Raw genomic sequence first — 18,563 nt, 5'->3', positions numbered from 1 at the left:
GAAATACCATAAACCTCATCCACTCTGCTTGAGTATATGTCTTTAGTGCCATTCGTTCCACAGAGAATCACGAACTAGTCTTAGCCAAAATGCACCTTGTCACTTTCCTAACTGGTCATTTCTACTTGTGGTTTCTCTGTTCACCCATTTTAGGGATTTTTATGGTCAAAATTCTTTCCATACAAGATTCACTGACCATTTTTATTGTCATTCTCCCAGCTGTATATAGCAGTATCATCCAGAGATTTTTATGTGGGATATAGTAACTGAAAGAGTGAAGTAGTGGACATGAAAATCTCACTTACACGTTCATACGCCTTTAACATATCTCAAATCTGAATTCAGTTAAGTACATAAAATAGGACCCAAACGCAGTGTAAAACTAAATAATCTAATTTTCTAGAATCAAGCACCATACCTCGTGAAATTAGTATTCTACATAATTCAGATTTCTCTGATTTTATTTTTTTATGCCTAAAACTTTTCGGTTTTTATCCAGAAATCTTGACTGAACTGTAATTCTGCATGGATGATGAGATCATCCAATGACAGCAGCTGTAGCCACAGTCTGAGGAGCAGCAGCTTATGAGGGACTGGGAGCCCCTGAGCCAGAGCAATTGGCCCAGAGTGTGGTGGGGCGTCCAGAGCTGAACAAATAACAGCCTTCCTGTGATACTCAGCCGGGAGAGTGAGCGGGAAGGAGGTGTGATAGTTTCCCTGTGGTTTTCCCTTCGAGTACTTGCTTTTAATCATGGTGATTTAAGTACACACAACCAGATCTGGTAGTGGGACATGTCTCTATCTCCTTGCATGAAAATAAGAGGGGGAAGTTCAGCAGTTAAGAGAACTAAGATGACTCCTTCCTCTACCTCAAGTAATTTGAATGTTAATGCTTCTAATAATATTTATTGAATTTAATATCCATTGTGCTTTCTTCTTGGTGCATTGCCTTTTCTTCTAATCTTTTTCTAAAAATATGTTGCTGAATTTCAAGGATTTGTTGATTTTCCTAGTCCATTTTTCAAAAAATTGATTTCTAATTTCCTACATCATTGGAGAGAGAGAATGCACTCTATGATTTCAATCCTTTGTAATTTACTATGGTTTTCATTAGAAATTAATATTTCAGTATATTAAAATCTATTCATTCTGCACTTTTAAAATAAGCAACAACGATATGCTGTACAGCACAGGGAAATATAGAAATTATTTAATAATAACTTTAAACAGTATAATATATAAATATTTTGAATCACTTGTTATAAACCTGAACTAATATAATATTGTAACTCACCTATACTTTAAGAAAAAATATAAAAATTAAAAAGAAATTTTAAGTACCCCTGGATTAGGATGTACAAACCTGTGAAGGATGTCACTCTCAGCCAAAGAGAGAAAAGCTAGATAAACTGCAAAATTCCAACCTTTTCTTGAACCCAGTTTTAGTGCTTTCTCTATGTCAGGCTTTATAGATTTCTATGAGATCTAACTTATTTTCCCATGAATTTCACTTCCCAATTTATTCTCGTCCTCGTGTGAGCGTGTTATGGAACTTTCAGAATTATTTTATGTGTGATATGCAATAGAAATTGTGGAGGAGCAGTTATATACATCAACTACCCCTATTATACATTATCAACATATCCCAGTTTAAGCATACATTTAAATATATAAATGGGAACTGATAATAGCTTACAGAAGTGGCAAAACAAAGTTTTCACAAACATTTCACTTTTCTAAATCCCTGGTTGTTGAAATTATTTGAAATATCCCTACAGATGTATCAATCAATTCTTTCCTAGCAGAGAATCTTTAAAATACAAACTTTCATGACATGCAATTTTATATCCATTGAAGAGTGTCAAGTGAGAGCAGCTCAAGCTCCTGTCTCCACTGGGGGTCTGGCAGCCTGTGAGCTACAGCCATTGGCCCCAAATGTTGTCCAGTGACCAGGGCTGAACAGATAATAGCCTTTGTATGATAATCAAACTGGAGATTAAGGGGAAAGGAACTGTGGAACTTTGCTTTTTGTTTTTTTTTTTTTGGTTCCTTACTTATATTTCATCATGGGGATTTAATGACTTAAATCCAGAGCAAGTCATTTCTTCAGCCCCTTGCATCAGTTTAGAGGAGGTTTATCAGCAATAGAAGACCTAATATGTCTCCTTTTACCTCAAGTGGTTTGAATGTTAAGGTTCATATCTGTTCTTTTCCATTGTGTTTTATTTGTGTCCCATGAAGATTTTTATTTGTGTCATTTTTGTATAAGTGTATTGCCAAATTTCAAAGAAGTTGCTGATTTTCTATTTCTTGTTTAAAACAGATTTCTACCTTCCTACGACTGTTGAGAGAGGATGATCTGTGGGATTTCAGTCTTGTGCAGTATATTCTGATTTGCTTTAAAGCCCAGTACTTCCTCATGATTGTGAAGTGTTTCATTTGAACATGTAAAATCAGTTGTAAATAATCATTTTGACTGGGATGTACAAGGTAGTACAGGATGTCTCTCTCAGGCAAACAATGAGACAAAAGCTATATAAGTTGCAAAATTAAAAAATTTCTCGGGCTCATTCTGTGGAGAGACAAAAAACAAAGTATTCTACCTTGGTCACAGCACCACTTGCTGAAGAGCAAAATGGGGGACAGGATAAGACAGTAGAGAGAGTTCACAGAAAATTGCAGGTATGAAGGGGGCCAATATTACCTCCAGCGATCTCTTTGAGATCAGCAGAATTAGGATTTTGGCCAATAAGCCCCCTCATGAAGTTCATTACTTATTATTATTTGGGAAAGATGAAACTTAAAAGGTTTTGAAATAAAGAGAGCTTGCTGCACAGCTTGCCATTAAAATCTACCATGAAATCAGGTGCATACCTTCCTCTGTGTAAGAAATAGAAATTGTTGTACACACTGGAAAAAAAATTTCAGAACTCCAAACTCTTGGTAGAGCCAGGTGCCTTTTCTGAGAAACAAGTGTGGACCACTTTGAAAAGAGTTGACCTCAGAAAATCACTTAATGTCTATCATGCTAATGGTTGCTGCATCAAAATGCCAGTTTTTCTCCATATGAAACAGAGATTCATTACCAAGGTTATTTTTGCATGTTAGTCTCAAAGCTATGGTCTCTGTAAAAAGTATAAGAGCTCTAATACACCAGGACACTGCTATTGTGCTTTGGGTGTTTTGCTTTTGTGAAATCAGAAATGAAATAGGATCATTATTTATACATATTATATAATAGGTAATATGTTTACCTAATATGCATAATAGGTCTGGAGAGTGAAGACTGGGCATGCAAGGGTGAGCAACACATACAAAATTTAGAAAGGTAAGAAGATAAAGGGAATTTTGTGATTTTTCGTTGTTGAAGATGGGAAGGGGGAGTGAGCGATTGTGATTATACACTTCCGTGGGTTCTTGCAGAAAGAAGGGTACCTAGTGAGCAATTGCGATCTAATGGTGTGTGTGGTTTACTGTAAAGACAACCTGAGGAAAAGAGTGTAATGCTTAATCCACAAATTAGAACCATCAACGCGTGGAAAATAGTATTGCTAGGGCAAAAATATCCCATTCAAACTCTTTTCTCCATTACCCATGTTATGGAATTCATTTGAAGTGTGGATCCAAACACAGCAAACGAATAAGTAAACCAAAAAGTTCAAGGGAAAAAAAATCTATCCCAGATTCTAATCTACCCGGAAAAATTTTAATCTTGGAACTGAAGGGTCTACTCTAACTTCTTCAGGTAATCTGTGTCTATTCTTTTCCAGGCTTTACTATTTTTGAAAACAACCTTGGTGATATAGGCCTCGGATGATGGGAGATCCAATCAGAGAAGCTTAAGCACCACTCGCCTCTGAGTCAGCCAATGAGAGGCCAGCAACGGTGAGCTACAGCCATTGGTCCGGAATTCAAGCTGGTTTTCCGGGCTGAAGAAGTCAGTGCCTTCCTGGATGTTTAGCCTTGGTAAAAACTGACGGTATTAGGTTTGATTATTTGCCTGCTCTTTGCTTCTTTGCTTGATTGGTTGTATGTTTCTAATGGTGGTGTTTACCTGGGGCTGATATACAAAATGCCAGAGGTCCCTTTACTTGAAAGACACGTACATAATGTCTCACACTTCTGGAGGCCGGAAGTCCAAATCAAGATGTCAGCTGGTTTGGTTCCTCAGACTGCTGAGAAGGAAGCCTCTGTTCCAGGACTCTGTCCTTGGCTTGTGAAGATGGCAGAGAAACCCCTCTATCTGTTCACAGTTTTCTCCCTATATGACGGTCTCTGTGTCCATACTTCCCCTTTTATATGGATACAGGTCATTTTGTATTAAGGATCATCCTAATGGAGGCAGTTTAACTTGATTTCCCAGGAGAGATCCTATCTCTGTATACAATCACATGTCAGGTATTTGGGTTTAGCACATCAACATAGGAATTTAGGGAGAGAGTATTCAACCCACAGAAGACATGAATTTTGAGTTATAGGTGAGCATATCTCTTGACTCTTCAATTATATTAAGAGAACACTGGTTCTCTTCACCTATAAATACTGGTTTGATGTTTACGATGTGGTATAGTTACAGTTTTTGAACTCTTCCAACACATGTAAGCATAGATTATTGATGGAAAATCTTACTTAAACAGATATTTTTGATGAATGAATGCATTCAAAACCCTGAGAAATCTGGAAAAAAATGTAATGTTTTCATAATTGTGTATCATTTAGCGATCACTGCATTGCAAATTACTTCAACACTTAGTGGATTAAAGCAGCAATTATTTATTATTTCTCATGTATCTATGGGTCAGCTGAATGCTTCTGCTGACCTGGGTGGTATTTCTCAGGATTTTCGTGTAGCCCTTCTCTCTTTATTCATCGTCCCTGGTAGAGTTCATATCACATCACTTCCAAATTAGCAATGCATAGATAGGACTTTTCTCTGTGTGCTAAAATTGATGTTTCATTTTAAGTAACGTTTTGTAGATACTTAGATTAAAAATAGAAAGAGAGGGCTTCCCTGGCAGTGCAGTGGTTGAGAGTCCACCTGCCGATGCAGGGGTGACGGGTTCGTGCCCCGGTCCGGGAAGATCCCACATGCTGTGGAGTGGCTGGGCCCGGAGCCATGGCCACTGAGCCTGCGTGTCCAGAGCCTGTGCTCCACAACGAGAGAGGCCAAAACAGTGAGAGGCCCGCACACCGCAAAAAAAAAAAAAAAAAAAAAAAAAAATAGAGAACATTCGTGACTGCTTAAGGGAAAATAAGGTGAACCCTCTCATGTAATTTTCCTCAACTATTTGAACAGTGAATAGTTTTATTTATTTTAAAAATGTTCCTGACTTTCCACCTAGGTGAAGGGGGAAGAAACTCTTTCATTGTAGTCCCTATAAATGCACTGTGATTTGCTGAACAATGTTTGTTCAGTTTTGTTTGGTATTCCTTTTTTGCTTTTGAAAGAAATTGTAAATTTCCCTATTGATTAGGATGCTAAAACCTGAAAAGGATGTCACTCAGCTAAACAGTGAGACAAAATATGGACAACCTACAGAAATGAGAACTTTTCTTCAGGCCCTGAAAAAAGGGACTGCACCGTCCTGGAGAGACAAAACAGCATCTTTTTTAATGTTTTCAGAAACCCACAAACTCAGGATTAAGAATCGGGCAAGGCAGAAAACTAGAGAGAGCTTAACCACTCTGAGTTGTGTGGCTATGAAGGGGGCCATTGCCTGATCGAGGAGGACTGTAAAGGCCTTTTTTCCTTTGGTCCAGTGTATTGATAGAACTCGATTGGGCCAGTACCCCCCAAGAACTGTCCTTGTGGACATCAGACTAAGGATTTATGATAAATGAGCCACCGGAATGGGAATATTATTTATTTATATTCTTGAACATGGTATGAATCTTATGAAAATATTTCAGATAAAGAATTTGACTCTCAAGGAGACCAAGGAAAACTACCACCAAAGTATCCGCAGGTAAATCCCGCAGGTACCTCAGGATGATCTTACACACCTGGAACAAAATTTCGGATGACAAGAGAGCTCTAGGTAAAGCTCAAGGGCGACTGACACACAGGAAATCTAAGAAAGAGGAATAATAGGGTTTAATGTTGAAGAGGCTAAGGCCGAATAAGTACATGTGATTTTTGACTTCAGAAGGTAATTAAGGAGAAAGGGCACCTAGTGAGCAATCATGATCTAACAGTGTGGTTTACTGAAATGATAAACTAAGGGAAAGAGCTTTACTGCTTAAATAATAAAAGATAAACATCAACTCTGAGAAAATAGTATTAGCAGGACAAACATACCCCATTCAAACTTTTTCAACATGACTTGCATCAGGGAAATCATTTAAAAGCAGAATCAAGGACCCAAACACAGCACGGAAATAATTAAAGCAAAATGTTCAAGAAACAGTAACTATCCAAGGTGGAAGAAACTGAAGTTACACTTGTGACTGGTTCAGATTAATCTTATTTGTTTTTTTCCCTCAAGAGTACATTGTCCTGTTTTTGGAAAACGGAAACCTTCATGTCTTGCACCTCGGCATCATGGGGATGCTGGAAGTGTCCAATCAGAGCAGCCCAAGCACCACTCTGGGCCGTCTCAGCCAATGAAAAGCCTGCAGCTCCTGAGGTACAGCCATTGACTCAAAAGTGTGAGGAGGTGTCCTGGGCTGAAGTAATAGGAGTCTTTCCGGCACATGCAGCCTTTGAGATTGAGAGGGGAAAGGGATGTGATTCTTTGCCATTGGGCCAGATGTTACAATGTGACACGGTGTAATCCAGTAACAGCCTTCTTGGGAGATTTGGCCTTTAGAGATTATGGAGTATAGTGGAACGTTTCATTCCCTGTGGTTTGTTTGCTGGCTGGTGTTTAATCATGGTGATTTAATTATATGAATTCAGAGACTGTGCTGGACATGTCTTTTGTTCTTTGCATCAAATATGGCAAGATGTTGATTACTAATATTTCAAGTAAGATTTTTATATCTTCATTTGTAAATGGAGCTCTTCAGAAATTGGAATAGTAAGCTTTCTTCACTGCTTGTATCATTCCGTTATATTTTCTGGTAATAAAAATTAGCTTTTCCTCCTTCATGACTGAAACCATTTTATTGGCAGTAGAATTAGCTGTCCCTTAAATGTCCAAGAGGAAACCTGATCGGAAGCCTAGTCACTGTGGATGAAACCACACTGATGACCCCCATTTTTTCAATTCTTCTAAAGTCCCTTTTTGGTCCAACTTCTGTAATTTATTTCTACATAAATACATTTAAATATGCCTTTGATTGTATTATTGTAGACTCTTGAAAGTAATTTGATTTTCATTTTTAAATATTTCGCCTTTTATTGATTCCATTTTTTCTCCCTATGTTGGTTTCTTAAAGAATAGGGTAATAGGTAATAGTTGTGGCTCATGTGCTCTAGAGAGCTGGCTCAGTAGTTGTGGCACTCAGGCTTAGTTGTTCCATGGCACGTGGGATGTTCCTGGACCAGGGCTCGAACCTGTGTCCCCTGCACTGGCAGGCAGATTCTTAACCACTGCTCCATCAGGGAAGCCCTTCTATTGCTTTTTATCTCTTTTTTACTTATTTTCTCTCTGATATTTATTATTTCCTTCCTTCTGCCGACCTTGAGCTTGGTTTGTTTTTTTCTTATTCTTTTAGATGTTGGGGTAGGTCGTTTATTTGAGATTTTTCTTGTGTCTTGAAGTAAGTCGGTATGGCTATAAGCTTCCCTCTTAGAACTGCTTTTGCTGTGCCCCATAGGTTTTGGAAAGATGTATTTTTATTTTCATTTGTCTCCAGGTATTTTCTAACTTCCTCTTTGATTTCCTCACTGACCCATTGGTTTATTACTAGCATATCGTTTAGTCTCCATGTGTTTGTGGTTTTCCCATTTTTCTTTATGTAATCATTTTCTAGTTTCATACAGTGTGGTTAGAAAAAATGCTTGGTACAATTTCTGTCCTCTTAAATTTGTTGAGACTTGGGTTGTGGCACAGCATGTGATCTATCCTGGAGAAAGTTTCATGTGCACTTGAAAAGAATGTGTATTCTGCTGTTTTTGAATGGAATGTCCTGTAGATGTCTATTAAGTGCAACTAGTCTAATGTGTCATTTAAGGCCACTACTTCCTTACTGATTTTTTATCTGGATTATCTGTCTATTGCTGTAAGTGGGGCGTTAAAGTTCCCTAATATTATTGTATTCTTGTCAATTTCTTCCAAGAAATTTTACACAACAGATGAGACACAGCTGGATGGAGAATTGGTGAATTAGAAAACAGATGAAAGAAATTACACAGAATAGCTCATAGTAAGATAAATGAAGTAGAAGATTAAAGAGAGGCCAAGGGACCTAAGAAATGGACTAAGAAGGTATTAAGGCATGCCAGAAGTGGTAACCTTGTTAAAAATTTAACCTTGTTAAATTTTAGAATAATAATATTCACAGGGACACGGTTGATAATTATCCAGAATTTAGGAAAGCCTTGATTCCATAGATTCAGGGAGCATACTTGGACACATCATATTAAAGCTACAGAGTTAGCATATAGATCATAATAGCAGACAAAAAGACACATTGTATACAGAGCAATGCAAATACTGTGACAGTAAATCTCCTTTCATCAACAAATGGAAGCCGAAAGTGAGTGGTGAGAGTAAGTAACCATCCACGTAGTGTTGTACTCCTAGCCTAAGTATCATGATAAGACTTTGATAGACTTGAAGATGGACCACTCAGCACACCAAAACAAGGACAGACTTACTGCCAGTCCTTAGCCATAAGCCACTTTAGATGTTACCTCTGCTGCACATAGCTACCTTGTCCAATGTTCTGTACTTCTTGAGTTGGCCCACTTCCAAGGACTGATCAAGGAGGTGGCATAAAGATCTGGCTATGTTGGACCAATGTGAAATGACTTCAACAGGCCTTTAGAACTCAGCATGGGATCAGAAAGTAATTTTGGAGGGTCTGCGTTAGATGTGCACTTCTCCCTCTGCCCACACCTACCTCTCGCATCCCTTTCTTGGGCATTGAGCATGCATAAATATCCTGCACACTAAACACCATATCGATGTTTGTGTCCTTAGAACTTAATTCAGAATAAAAGAGATTGGAGACAACATGAAAAATCATGGTATCAATATTTACACCAACAGATACCATGTGAAAGGAACTTCTAAGGAATGTTTGCCACTTCTGGTATCCCTAGGAGATGTACTTTATACTTTCTTAGTCCATTTGTTAGGTGTCTTGATCTCCATTTAATCCTTTTATTCTCTTTATGAAGTATTCTGTATTATTTTTTAATCTACCTTCTAATTCACATATTCTCTCTCCAGGGGTGTCTTAGCTATTTAAAATTTCTTTACTCTTCTATTCCAGTGTTTATGATTTTCTGTACTAGAAAGCTTATTTGCATCTTTTTTTTTTTTTTTTTTTTTTTTTTTGCGGTACGCGGGCCCCTCACTGCTGCGGCCTCTCCCGTTGTGGAGCACAGGTTCCGGACGCACAGGCCCAGCAGCCATGGCCCACCAGCCCAGCCGCCCTGCGGCATGTGGGATCCTCCCGGACCGGGGCACGAACCTGCGTCCCCCGCATCAGCAGGTGGACTCTCAACCACTGTGCCACCAGGGAAGCCCTATTTGCATCTCTTTGATAATTAGCTATTGATTACTCATGTATTATGTATCTTATCATCTATTTAAATATGTTAATTAACATTTCTTGTACTTTGATGATAAATCTTTACAGGTTTCCATTTTGGTTTATTGTTTATGCTGATGTTGGCATTTTGGAAGGGGGGAAATCTGTGCTTGTTTTGGAGGACTTTAACTGTAGGAATATTTGTAGAAGCCTCAATTAAGGTTAAGCTCCCCTAGAAATAATTAGATTTGTATTTGCCATATATATGAGTTTACAAACAGAAATTAGTTGGGCCATGCTGATATTGTTAATTAGAACACCAAAGCTACATCAGGGCACTCTTTTGATTACAGATTCTCAAGGCAACATTTTATTCCCCAACCATAGTTAGGGACAAAATTAGAATTTTCCTTGGTTCTTTATTTCTTATGAGAAAAAAAGTCCAGTTTTTCACTATGGGTATAGTCAATTAAGCATTTATTTCATTTTTTAAAAAATATTTATTTACTTATTTATTTGGCTGCATCGGGTCTTAGCTGCGGCACACGGGACCTTTTAGTTGGAGCATGTGGAATCTTTAGTTGCAGTATGCGGGATCTTTAGTTGCAGCATGCAAACTCATAGTTGAGGCATGTGGGGTCTAGTTCCTTGACCAGGGATTGAACCCAGGCCCCCTGCGTTGGGAGTGTTGTGTCCTTGCCACCAGGGAAGTCCCAGTCAATTAAGCATTTAGAATTATGTGTATGTCTCAGCTGTCTATTAATTTGAGCCCATTTTCAAGCACACCTGAGTATTTAAAATAATGTTTAACATAATTTTGGGGGCTTCCCTGGTGGCGCAGTGGTTGAGAGTCCGCCTGCTGATGCAGGGGACACGGGTTCGTGCCCCGGTCTGGGAAGATCCCACATGCCGCGGAGCAGCTGGGCCCGTGAGCCATGGCCGCTGAGCCTGCGCGTCCGGAGCCTGTGCTCTGCAACGGGAGAGGCCACGGCAGTGAGAAGCCCGCGTACCGCAAAAAAAAAAAAAAAAAAAAAAAAAAAAAAATATATATATATATATATATATATATATAATTTTGTATATTACAATTTATAATTGGAGGATTTTCAGTTTTTCTACCCAATACCCAAACAATTTCCAAACAAGAAGTGTAAACGTCCCTTAAAAATATAAACCATACTAAGATCACTCAGTGGTAATCAGCTGATATTTAAGCTACGCTGCAAAGTTCCAGGCAACTTTCACACACATGCCTGGTGCTGCAAGGGACCTCTTTTCTTGTGGGGATGTCCAGCAGGATAGGCTGACCTTTTACATGGTAGCCATGTGTCCTCAAAAAGCAAGACAGAAGGACATTCCCTCTTAAAGCTTAACCCCATAATTGGCATAATATAATTTCCACCATATTCTATTTATTGCTCAAAATAATCACAGCCTTCATCAGCTCAAGAGGAGGGGGAAATGAACAGAACCTCTCATTGGAAGGAGTATCCAGGAATGAGCAACATTCCTGGATCTAATATCCACTAAAACCAAGCTTCTTGAGATCCTTTTGGGTGCCATACACAGGGTATGGCCAAGAAACAAGTGTTTTGTTCATTATACTAAGGTGGTTGTCTATGGATTCGTTTACTCTTTACCTACCACTAGGAGAGGGACACCTATCATTTAGTGGAATCCTATACTCTACACCACAACTTTCACACTAAAGTGGAATGAAGTGTCTAAACATTATAGACACCCTCTCCCACTTGTAGGACCCTGCATGTAGACAAAGAAACACACAGGTAGGCAGCAAGGGGGATGTAAGTAGAGATTTCTTGGTGAAAGGAACTTGGACAGACAGGGTTTCAATATCTAATTTTTCTGACTTAGGGACACAGAGTTCTCCCATATTTCTCGTGGTTCCCTTCTTTCTTGGGTCCTCTAATGCCTGACACTTCAGTTGTAATCTATCCCTCTCAGCTGTGCCTTGAAAAGTACATATCCACAGAGTCATAAATGGGGCAGGTTTGAGGACAAAATTTAGGGAGAGGGAAAAGCATAAGAAGCCCTGGATATATGCCCTTGCATGATGTTGGAGTGTGGTTAAGGGAAACACTTGATTATACTTTTTCACTTGAATTAATTTCCAAATGGAGATTGAGGTAATTGAAGTTTATTCTTTTATATAAAGGTATTTCCTATCAAGCAGGTTGATCAAGAGAAGCATGGTTTCTGTTATCCTCTGATAGACTCACACACTCAAAGGCAAAACCATGCCTAATGGGTCAGACACTGAAGTGAGATTTAGGGAATCACCTAGGTCCTGGTGTCAGTTCTAATTCAGTAAATATGTGACTTTGGGTAACGCCCTTCACCTACCAGAATATGGTAAAGGAATCTGGGTTTTCAGAGGGATAGATTACACAAGCCAGTCCATTTACTTCAACAAGCACAATAACCTTGCATATTATTCCTACTTACAACAAATTTCACTCAGGTGCATGACAAAATACCTGCTCAAGTATCAGATCCACTGAGCTATATGGTTTCTGCTTATCTTCACTTCTCAAAGGCTGATGAATTTCACAATGCCTCTGTGTAGAATATTGCAGTTATTTCTGCAACGTGTTTCAGTTCTCGCTTATGTTTTACAATGAATTCTGTAATACAGATAATGTTGAAAAAAGTTTGAATGGGGTATGCTTGTCCTATTAATACTATTTTCTTAGGGTTGGAACTTATAGTTTGTTATTTAAGCAGTAAAGCCCTTGCTCTAATTCGTATTTTCAGTAGTCAACACCATTAGATCATGATTGCTCTTTAGGTGTCCATTTTCTTCAATTACACTCTGAAGTGAATAATTACATATGCTCATATCTCCTCCAAGGTCTTCAACCTTGAACTCCATTTTCCCTCTCTCCTTCCTAGATGCCATGTGTGTCACTTATCCTTGCGCTTCTGTCTTCACAGCGTATATGGTACAGTTGTAACACTGGTTTACTAATGCCTGTATTTGATTATTGGATTTACTAAATGTAAAACACACCTAGCACAATAAAAATATCCTAGTAGGTTAGATTTCTTAACAGGAATTCTCACATATTATTAATGTGCAAGAAATGTTTAGAAAAACATTTGTATTTCATACGGGCAAACACTGGGATATTGAAGCAGCAACAATGAGCACAATAGGAATTAAATAATTTTGTGAAATACCATTTTATCCTATGGGTCCACAGTTCTCTTTTTGAAAATGCAATGGCTCTGAAATGAGCTTTCTGCTTCCAAAATTATATTCAGGTTCTGTACGACCAACTTGAGGTCCCACACAGAGATATTTACTTGCCATTGATTTGGTGGAAGATTTTCCTGGTCTCCTTGGGAATCATATTCTTTTAAAAAAATTCTTTCATAAGATTCCTCTAATATTCCACAAAATAATAAATAAGATTCCTGAAAATGGGACTCATTTATCCTAAATATTTACTCCAGCGACCAAGGAGAGCTCTGGAGATATAATAGCCCGTCAGAATTCTTCAATCTTGGACTGAAAAACACAGACTTTCACTGCCCATTCTTTAAAAGACACTGCCTCCTTCATACCTGAACTACTCAGGGAAGCTCTCTCTAGTATCTTGCCACGGCACCCCAATTCTTTTTCCTTATCTCACAAGGCTCTGCCAATTTAAAAAAAGTATTTTGTTTAGTCTGTCCTGTAGAGACCTGTCCCTCTTCTGAGGGGCTCAGGAAAAGTTTGATTTTGTAGATTATCAGGAATTTATCTCAGTGTTTGGCTGAGAGTGATATACTTTACAGGTTCTTATATCCTACACAATAGGAAATAATTACAACTTTTTAAAAAGAAGTACAAATGGAATACAAAAATTGAAAAATATGTAGGTGTAAAGCAACATAATACTTTCTAAAAATTGAAAATGACAGAGTATCTTCTCCCTCACAGATAAGAAGAAATAAAATACTAAAATGAAATTACTGAACATTCACATAATTGTGAAAATGACTGTGGCAGGGCCACCTTGTTTCACTTAAGTGGTCACCAGTGTTCTCTTAATAAAATGGAAGAGGCAGGAGATATGTCTATATTTAGCTCAGAATACATATCTCCTATGGGTTGAATTTGTACCTCTAAAATTCATCTATCTATGCTGTAAATACTCGTACTCATATGTGATCATATTTGGAATCTTTACTGGGTAATCAAGTTAAAATATGTTCATTAGAGTAGGTCTTAATCCAAATGAGTTGCATCCATATAAAAAGGGAAAATCAGACATAGATACATACATATAGGGAGGAAAATGTGTGGAGGTGTAGGGAGATTTCAGCTATCCACAAGGCAAGGAGAGGGTCCTAGAATAGATGCCCCTTATGCATTCACACCTTGCATAAGATCCAACTCAGATGTAACCTTGATTTGGACTTAGAGCCTCCAGAAGTATGAGACAATAAATGTATGTTGTTTAAGTGACCCAATCACCAGCATTTTGTACAGAAGCTCTAGAAAACTTATATAATATTTAAATGACCTTGATTAGATTTTTTTTTTTTTTTTTTGCGGTACGTGGGCCTCTCACTGTTGTGGCCTCTCCCGTTGCAGAGCACAGGCTCCGGACGCACAGGCTCAGCGGCCATGGCTCACGGGCCCAGCCGCTCTGCGGCATGTGGGATCTTCCCGGACCGGGGCACGAACCCGTATCCCCTGCCTTGGCAGGCGGACTCTCAACTGCTGCGCCACCAGGGAAGCCCGACCTTGATTAGATTTATAAAACAAAGAAACAAACAGCAGATAAATAATCACACTTGTTACCCTACTGTCACCAAACCTGAACATCCCAGGAAGACTGTTACTGGTTCATTCATGAACACCGCACTATAGAGTGAGTGGCCCAGTGACTGTGGCTACCAGTTTGGGTCCCTCATTGGCTGACTTGGTGTCGAGGTGGACTTGAACCTCTCTGACTGGATGCTCCCACCATCCCCATGATGTTGAGCTACAAGTCATGAAGGTTTTCCACTTCAAAAACAAGAGAATAAGGCCTAGAAAAGAATAGAATTAGATCATCTGAACGAGTTGGAGTAGACTTCTGATTCTAGGCAGCCTGGAATAAGTTGTTTCCTGAACTTTTTGTTGCACTTATTTCTATGCTGTATTGGAGTCCCCTTTTTAAGTGAATCCATAAACACAGTAATGGTGAAAAGGTTTCTGAATGGGCTATACTCTTCCTATCAATACTATCATCCCTGATTTGAGACTTATAACTGTTATTTAAGCAGTGAAGCCATTTCCCTCAGTTTGCCTTTACAATAAACCACAACATTACAAGGTGATTGCTCACTAGGTTCCCGTATTCCCTCAATCAACTGAAGTGAATAATTACTAGTTGTTACTCCCCTTTCCAATCTTCAACATCAGACTTTCCCTTTCCCCTCTCCATCCTAGATTTCCTATGTATCAGTCATCTCTGAGGTCCCAGTTATCACTTCAAAACCAATTATGGTATATTTTGAATATTTTGGGTTTTTTTTTAACTAATGTGTCCATTTAATTTCTGAATTTATAAATGTGAAAGAAACAAAGCTCACTAAAAATATTAATGGATTCTTTTTCTTAAAACGACTTCCTACATAATACGATATGTATTATATTTAGGTCCTTAATCCATTTTGAGTTTATTTTTGTGATTGCTGTTGGAGAATTTTCTAATTTCATTTTATTACATCTAGCTATCCAGTTTTCCCAGCACCATTTATTGAAGAGACTGTCTTTTCTCCATTATATATTCTTGCCTTTTTTATTGTAGATTAATTGACCGTAAGTTCATGGGTTTATTTCTGGGCTCTCTCTTCTATTCCACTAATCTATGCGTCTGTTTTAGTGCCAGTACTATACTGATTGATTACTGTAGTTTTCTGGTATAGTCTGAAGTCAGGGAACCATATTCCTCCAGCTCTGGTCTTCTTTCTTAAGATTGTTTTGGCTATTCGGGACCTTTTGTGTTTCCACACACATTTAAAAACTTTTTGTATAGTTCTGTGAAAAATGCCCCGGTGTTTTCATAGGGATTACATTGAATCTGTCGATTGCCTTGGATAGTACAGTCATTTTAACAATATTAATTCTTCCAACCAATAAACATGGAATATCTTTCCCTCTGTGATGTCTTCAATTCCTTTCATCAGTGTCTTATAGTTTTCCAAGTACAGGTCTTTTACTAACTTAAGTACATTTATTCTTAGGTATTTTATTGATTATTTTTCTCTCACACTGGCAGTTTCTCAGTACTCAGAGTAACCAGTTTTGTTAAAATAACAGCTCACATTTATTCATCAATTCCAGTATGTGTGGTATTTTGGGGACCTAATTAATGTTAAAAGAATTTAAAATTTACTAAATGTTAAATAATTTTAGTGTTTATGTGTAAGTATTCCCATTTCTGTTTGTGTTCTGTCTTTGCAGAAAGTGGTTTTGTCATTCTCTTCATTCTGATCACTGGAGGTTTTGATAAGAATTGGAGGTAATAGCTGGTGAATTATGTCCCATGATTTTGAGGAGCACTCTGCAGACCATGTCAGAGAGTTCCTGCTCAGGCCATGGAGGCTCAGCCATGGAAAGGTAAGATTCTGTGTGGGAGTAAAATGGCTGCCAAGTGGCCAAAGTCATTCTGATGGAGGCAACGACTTCAGTTAGGGAGGTCAGACTCGTTCAGGAAGCTCAAACTGAGTTTTATTCAATGTAGGTGGCTTAGGTGACAACTTCTCAGAGTTCTCATGCATAAATAGTAGGCATAAATCAGCTGAGGTGAACTTTGCCTACGTGGGGCATAGTTCAAAGATTTTCTGGTAGAGGTCACGGAAAGTTTAAAGGTCACCAGATTTCCACTGTGATTGGTTGACTGGAGGCCAAGCAGGGGGCCATCCAATCACACGTGACATGGGGTGCCTTAGTGACAGGCCTCCCTGCTTTGCATTTTATCCAATCAGATATGAACATTGCCCGTGACATCAGAGAAGGCAGGGAGTATAAACGGGGCCAGCGGCACTCAACTGCCGCACTGTCCTTCCCTCTGAGCTGTGGGGGAGACGGTTCTGACATGTCTGAGCCTTCGCCTGAGACGTCTGAAGAAAGCCTGGCCACCAAGGAAGCAGAGCCCTCCAAAGCCGAGCCAAAGAACCCGAAGCAGAAGACACCGAAGCGCCGCGGCTACCGCAGCCGCCGCCGCTCTGATGGCTTCGACAGCTTTGCCGCCTATTTCCCCAGGGTGCTGAAGCAGGCCCACGAGGGCCTGAGCCTCTCAGAGGAGGCCGTGGACGTCATGGATTCGTTCGTTAAGGATATGTTTGAGCGAATCGCCAACGAGGCGGCGCACCTGGTCTGCTCCAGCAAGCGCTCCACCCTCAGCTCTGGAGAGATCCAGACCTCCGTGCGCCTGCTGCTGCCTGGGGAGCTGGGCAAGCATGCCATGTCCAAAGCCAGCAAGGCCGTCATCAGATACACCACTGGCAAATGAGCTGCCTCCGGACCATCTGAGCATCTCAAACCAAAGGCTCTTTTCAGAGCCACTCATTTGGCGGGAAAAGACCTGTAGCTCTGAAGAGTCCGATCCACTCTGGGTTTTCGCCCTGTGCCATGAGGGAAATACCATAAACCTCATCCACTCTGCTTGAGTATATGTCTTTAGTGCCATTCGTTCCACAGAGAATCACGAACTAGTCTTAGCCAAAATGCACCTTGTCACTTTCCTAACTGGTCATTTCTACTTGTGGTTTCTCTGTTCACCCATTTTAGGGATTTTTATGGTCAAAATTCTTTCCATACAAGATTCACTGACCATTTTTATTGTCATTCTCCCAGCTGTATATAGCAGTATCATCCAGAGATTTTTATGTGGGATATAGTAACTGAAAGAGTGAAGTAGTGGACATGAAAATCTCACTTACACGTTCATACGCCTTTAACATATCTCAAATCTGAATTCAGTTAAGTACATAAAATAGGACCCAAACGCAGTGTAAAACTAAATAATCTAATTTTCTAGAATCAAGCACCATACCTCGTGAAATTAGTATTCTACATAATTCAGATTTCTCTGATTTTATTTTTTTATGCCTAAAACTTTTCGGTTTTTATCCAGAAATCTTGACTGAACTGTAATTCTGCATGGATGATGAGATCATCCAATGACAGCAGCTGTAGCCACAGTCTGAGGAGCAGCAGCTTATGAGGGACTGGGAGCCCGTGAGCCAGAGCAATTGGCCCAGAGTGTGGTGGGGCGTCCAGAGCTGAACAAATAACAGCCTTCCTGTGATACTCAGCCGGGAGAGTGAGCGGGAAGGAGGTGTGATAGTTTCCCTGTGGTTTTCCCTTCGAGTACTTGCTTTTAATCATGGTGATTTAAGTACACACAACCAGATCTGGTAGTGGGACATGTCTCTATCTCCTTGCATGAAAATAAGAGGGGGAAGTTCAGCAGTTAAGAGAACTAAGATGACTCCTTCCTCTACCTCAAGTAATTTGAATGTTAATGCTTCTAATAATATTTATTGAATTTAATATCCATTGTGCTTTCTTCTTGGTGCATTGCCTTTTCTTCTAATCTTTTTCTAAAAATATGTTGCTGAATTTCAAGGATTTGTTGATTTTCCTAGTCCATTTTTCAAAAAATTGATTTCTAATTTCCTACATCATTGGAGAGAGAGAATGCACTCTATGATTTCAATCCTTTGTAATTTACTATGGTTTTCATTAGAAATTAATATTTCAGTATATTAAAATCTATTCATTCTGCACTTTTAAAATAAGCAACAACGATATGCTGTACAGCACAGGGAAATATAGAAATTATTTAATAATAACTTTAAACAATATAATATATAAATATTTTGAATCACTTGTTATAAACCTGAACTAATAT

At 39.0% G+C, this 18,563-nt stretch overlaps 1 protein-coding gene across 1 annotated transcript; it reads left to right on the top strand.

Moving 5' to 3' along the window:
* The first annotated feature begins 16,698 nt into the window (after positions 1-16,698).
* On the top strand, positions 16,699-17,284 carry LOC309797960 (late histone H2B.L4-like). The gene has a single exon (XM_082646327.1). The coding sequence runs from the start codon at positions 16,743-16,745 to the stop codon at positions 17,157-17,159; it is 417 nt and encodes a 138-aa protein (XP_082502453.1). The 5' UTR covers positions 16,699-16,742; the 3' UTR covers positions 17,160-17,284.
* Positions 17,285-18,563: the final 1,279 nt, after the last annotated feature.

Source organism: Mesoplodon mirus (genome assembly GCF_964341445.2).
Source record: "Mesoplodon mirus genome assembly, contig: HAP1_SCAFFOLD_1303, whole genome shotgun sequence".
Lineage (NCBI taxonomy): Eukaryota > Metazoa > Chordata > Mammalia > Artiodactyla > Ziphiidae > Mesoplodon > Mesoplodon mirus.
Note: the sequence above shows the minus strand (reverse complement) of the source record. Positions and strands in the feature narration are given on the sequence as shown.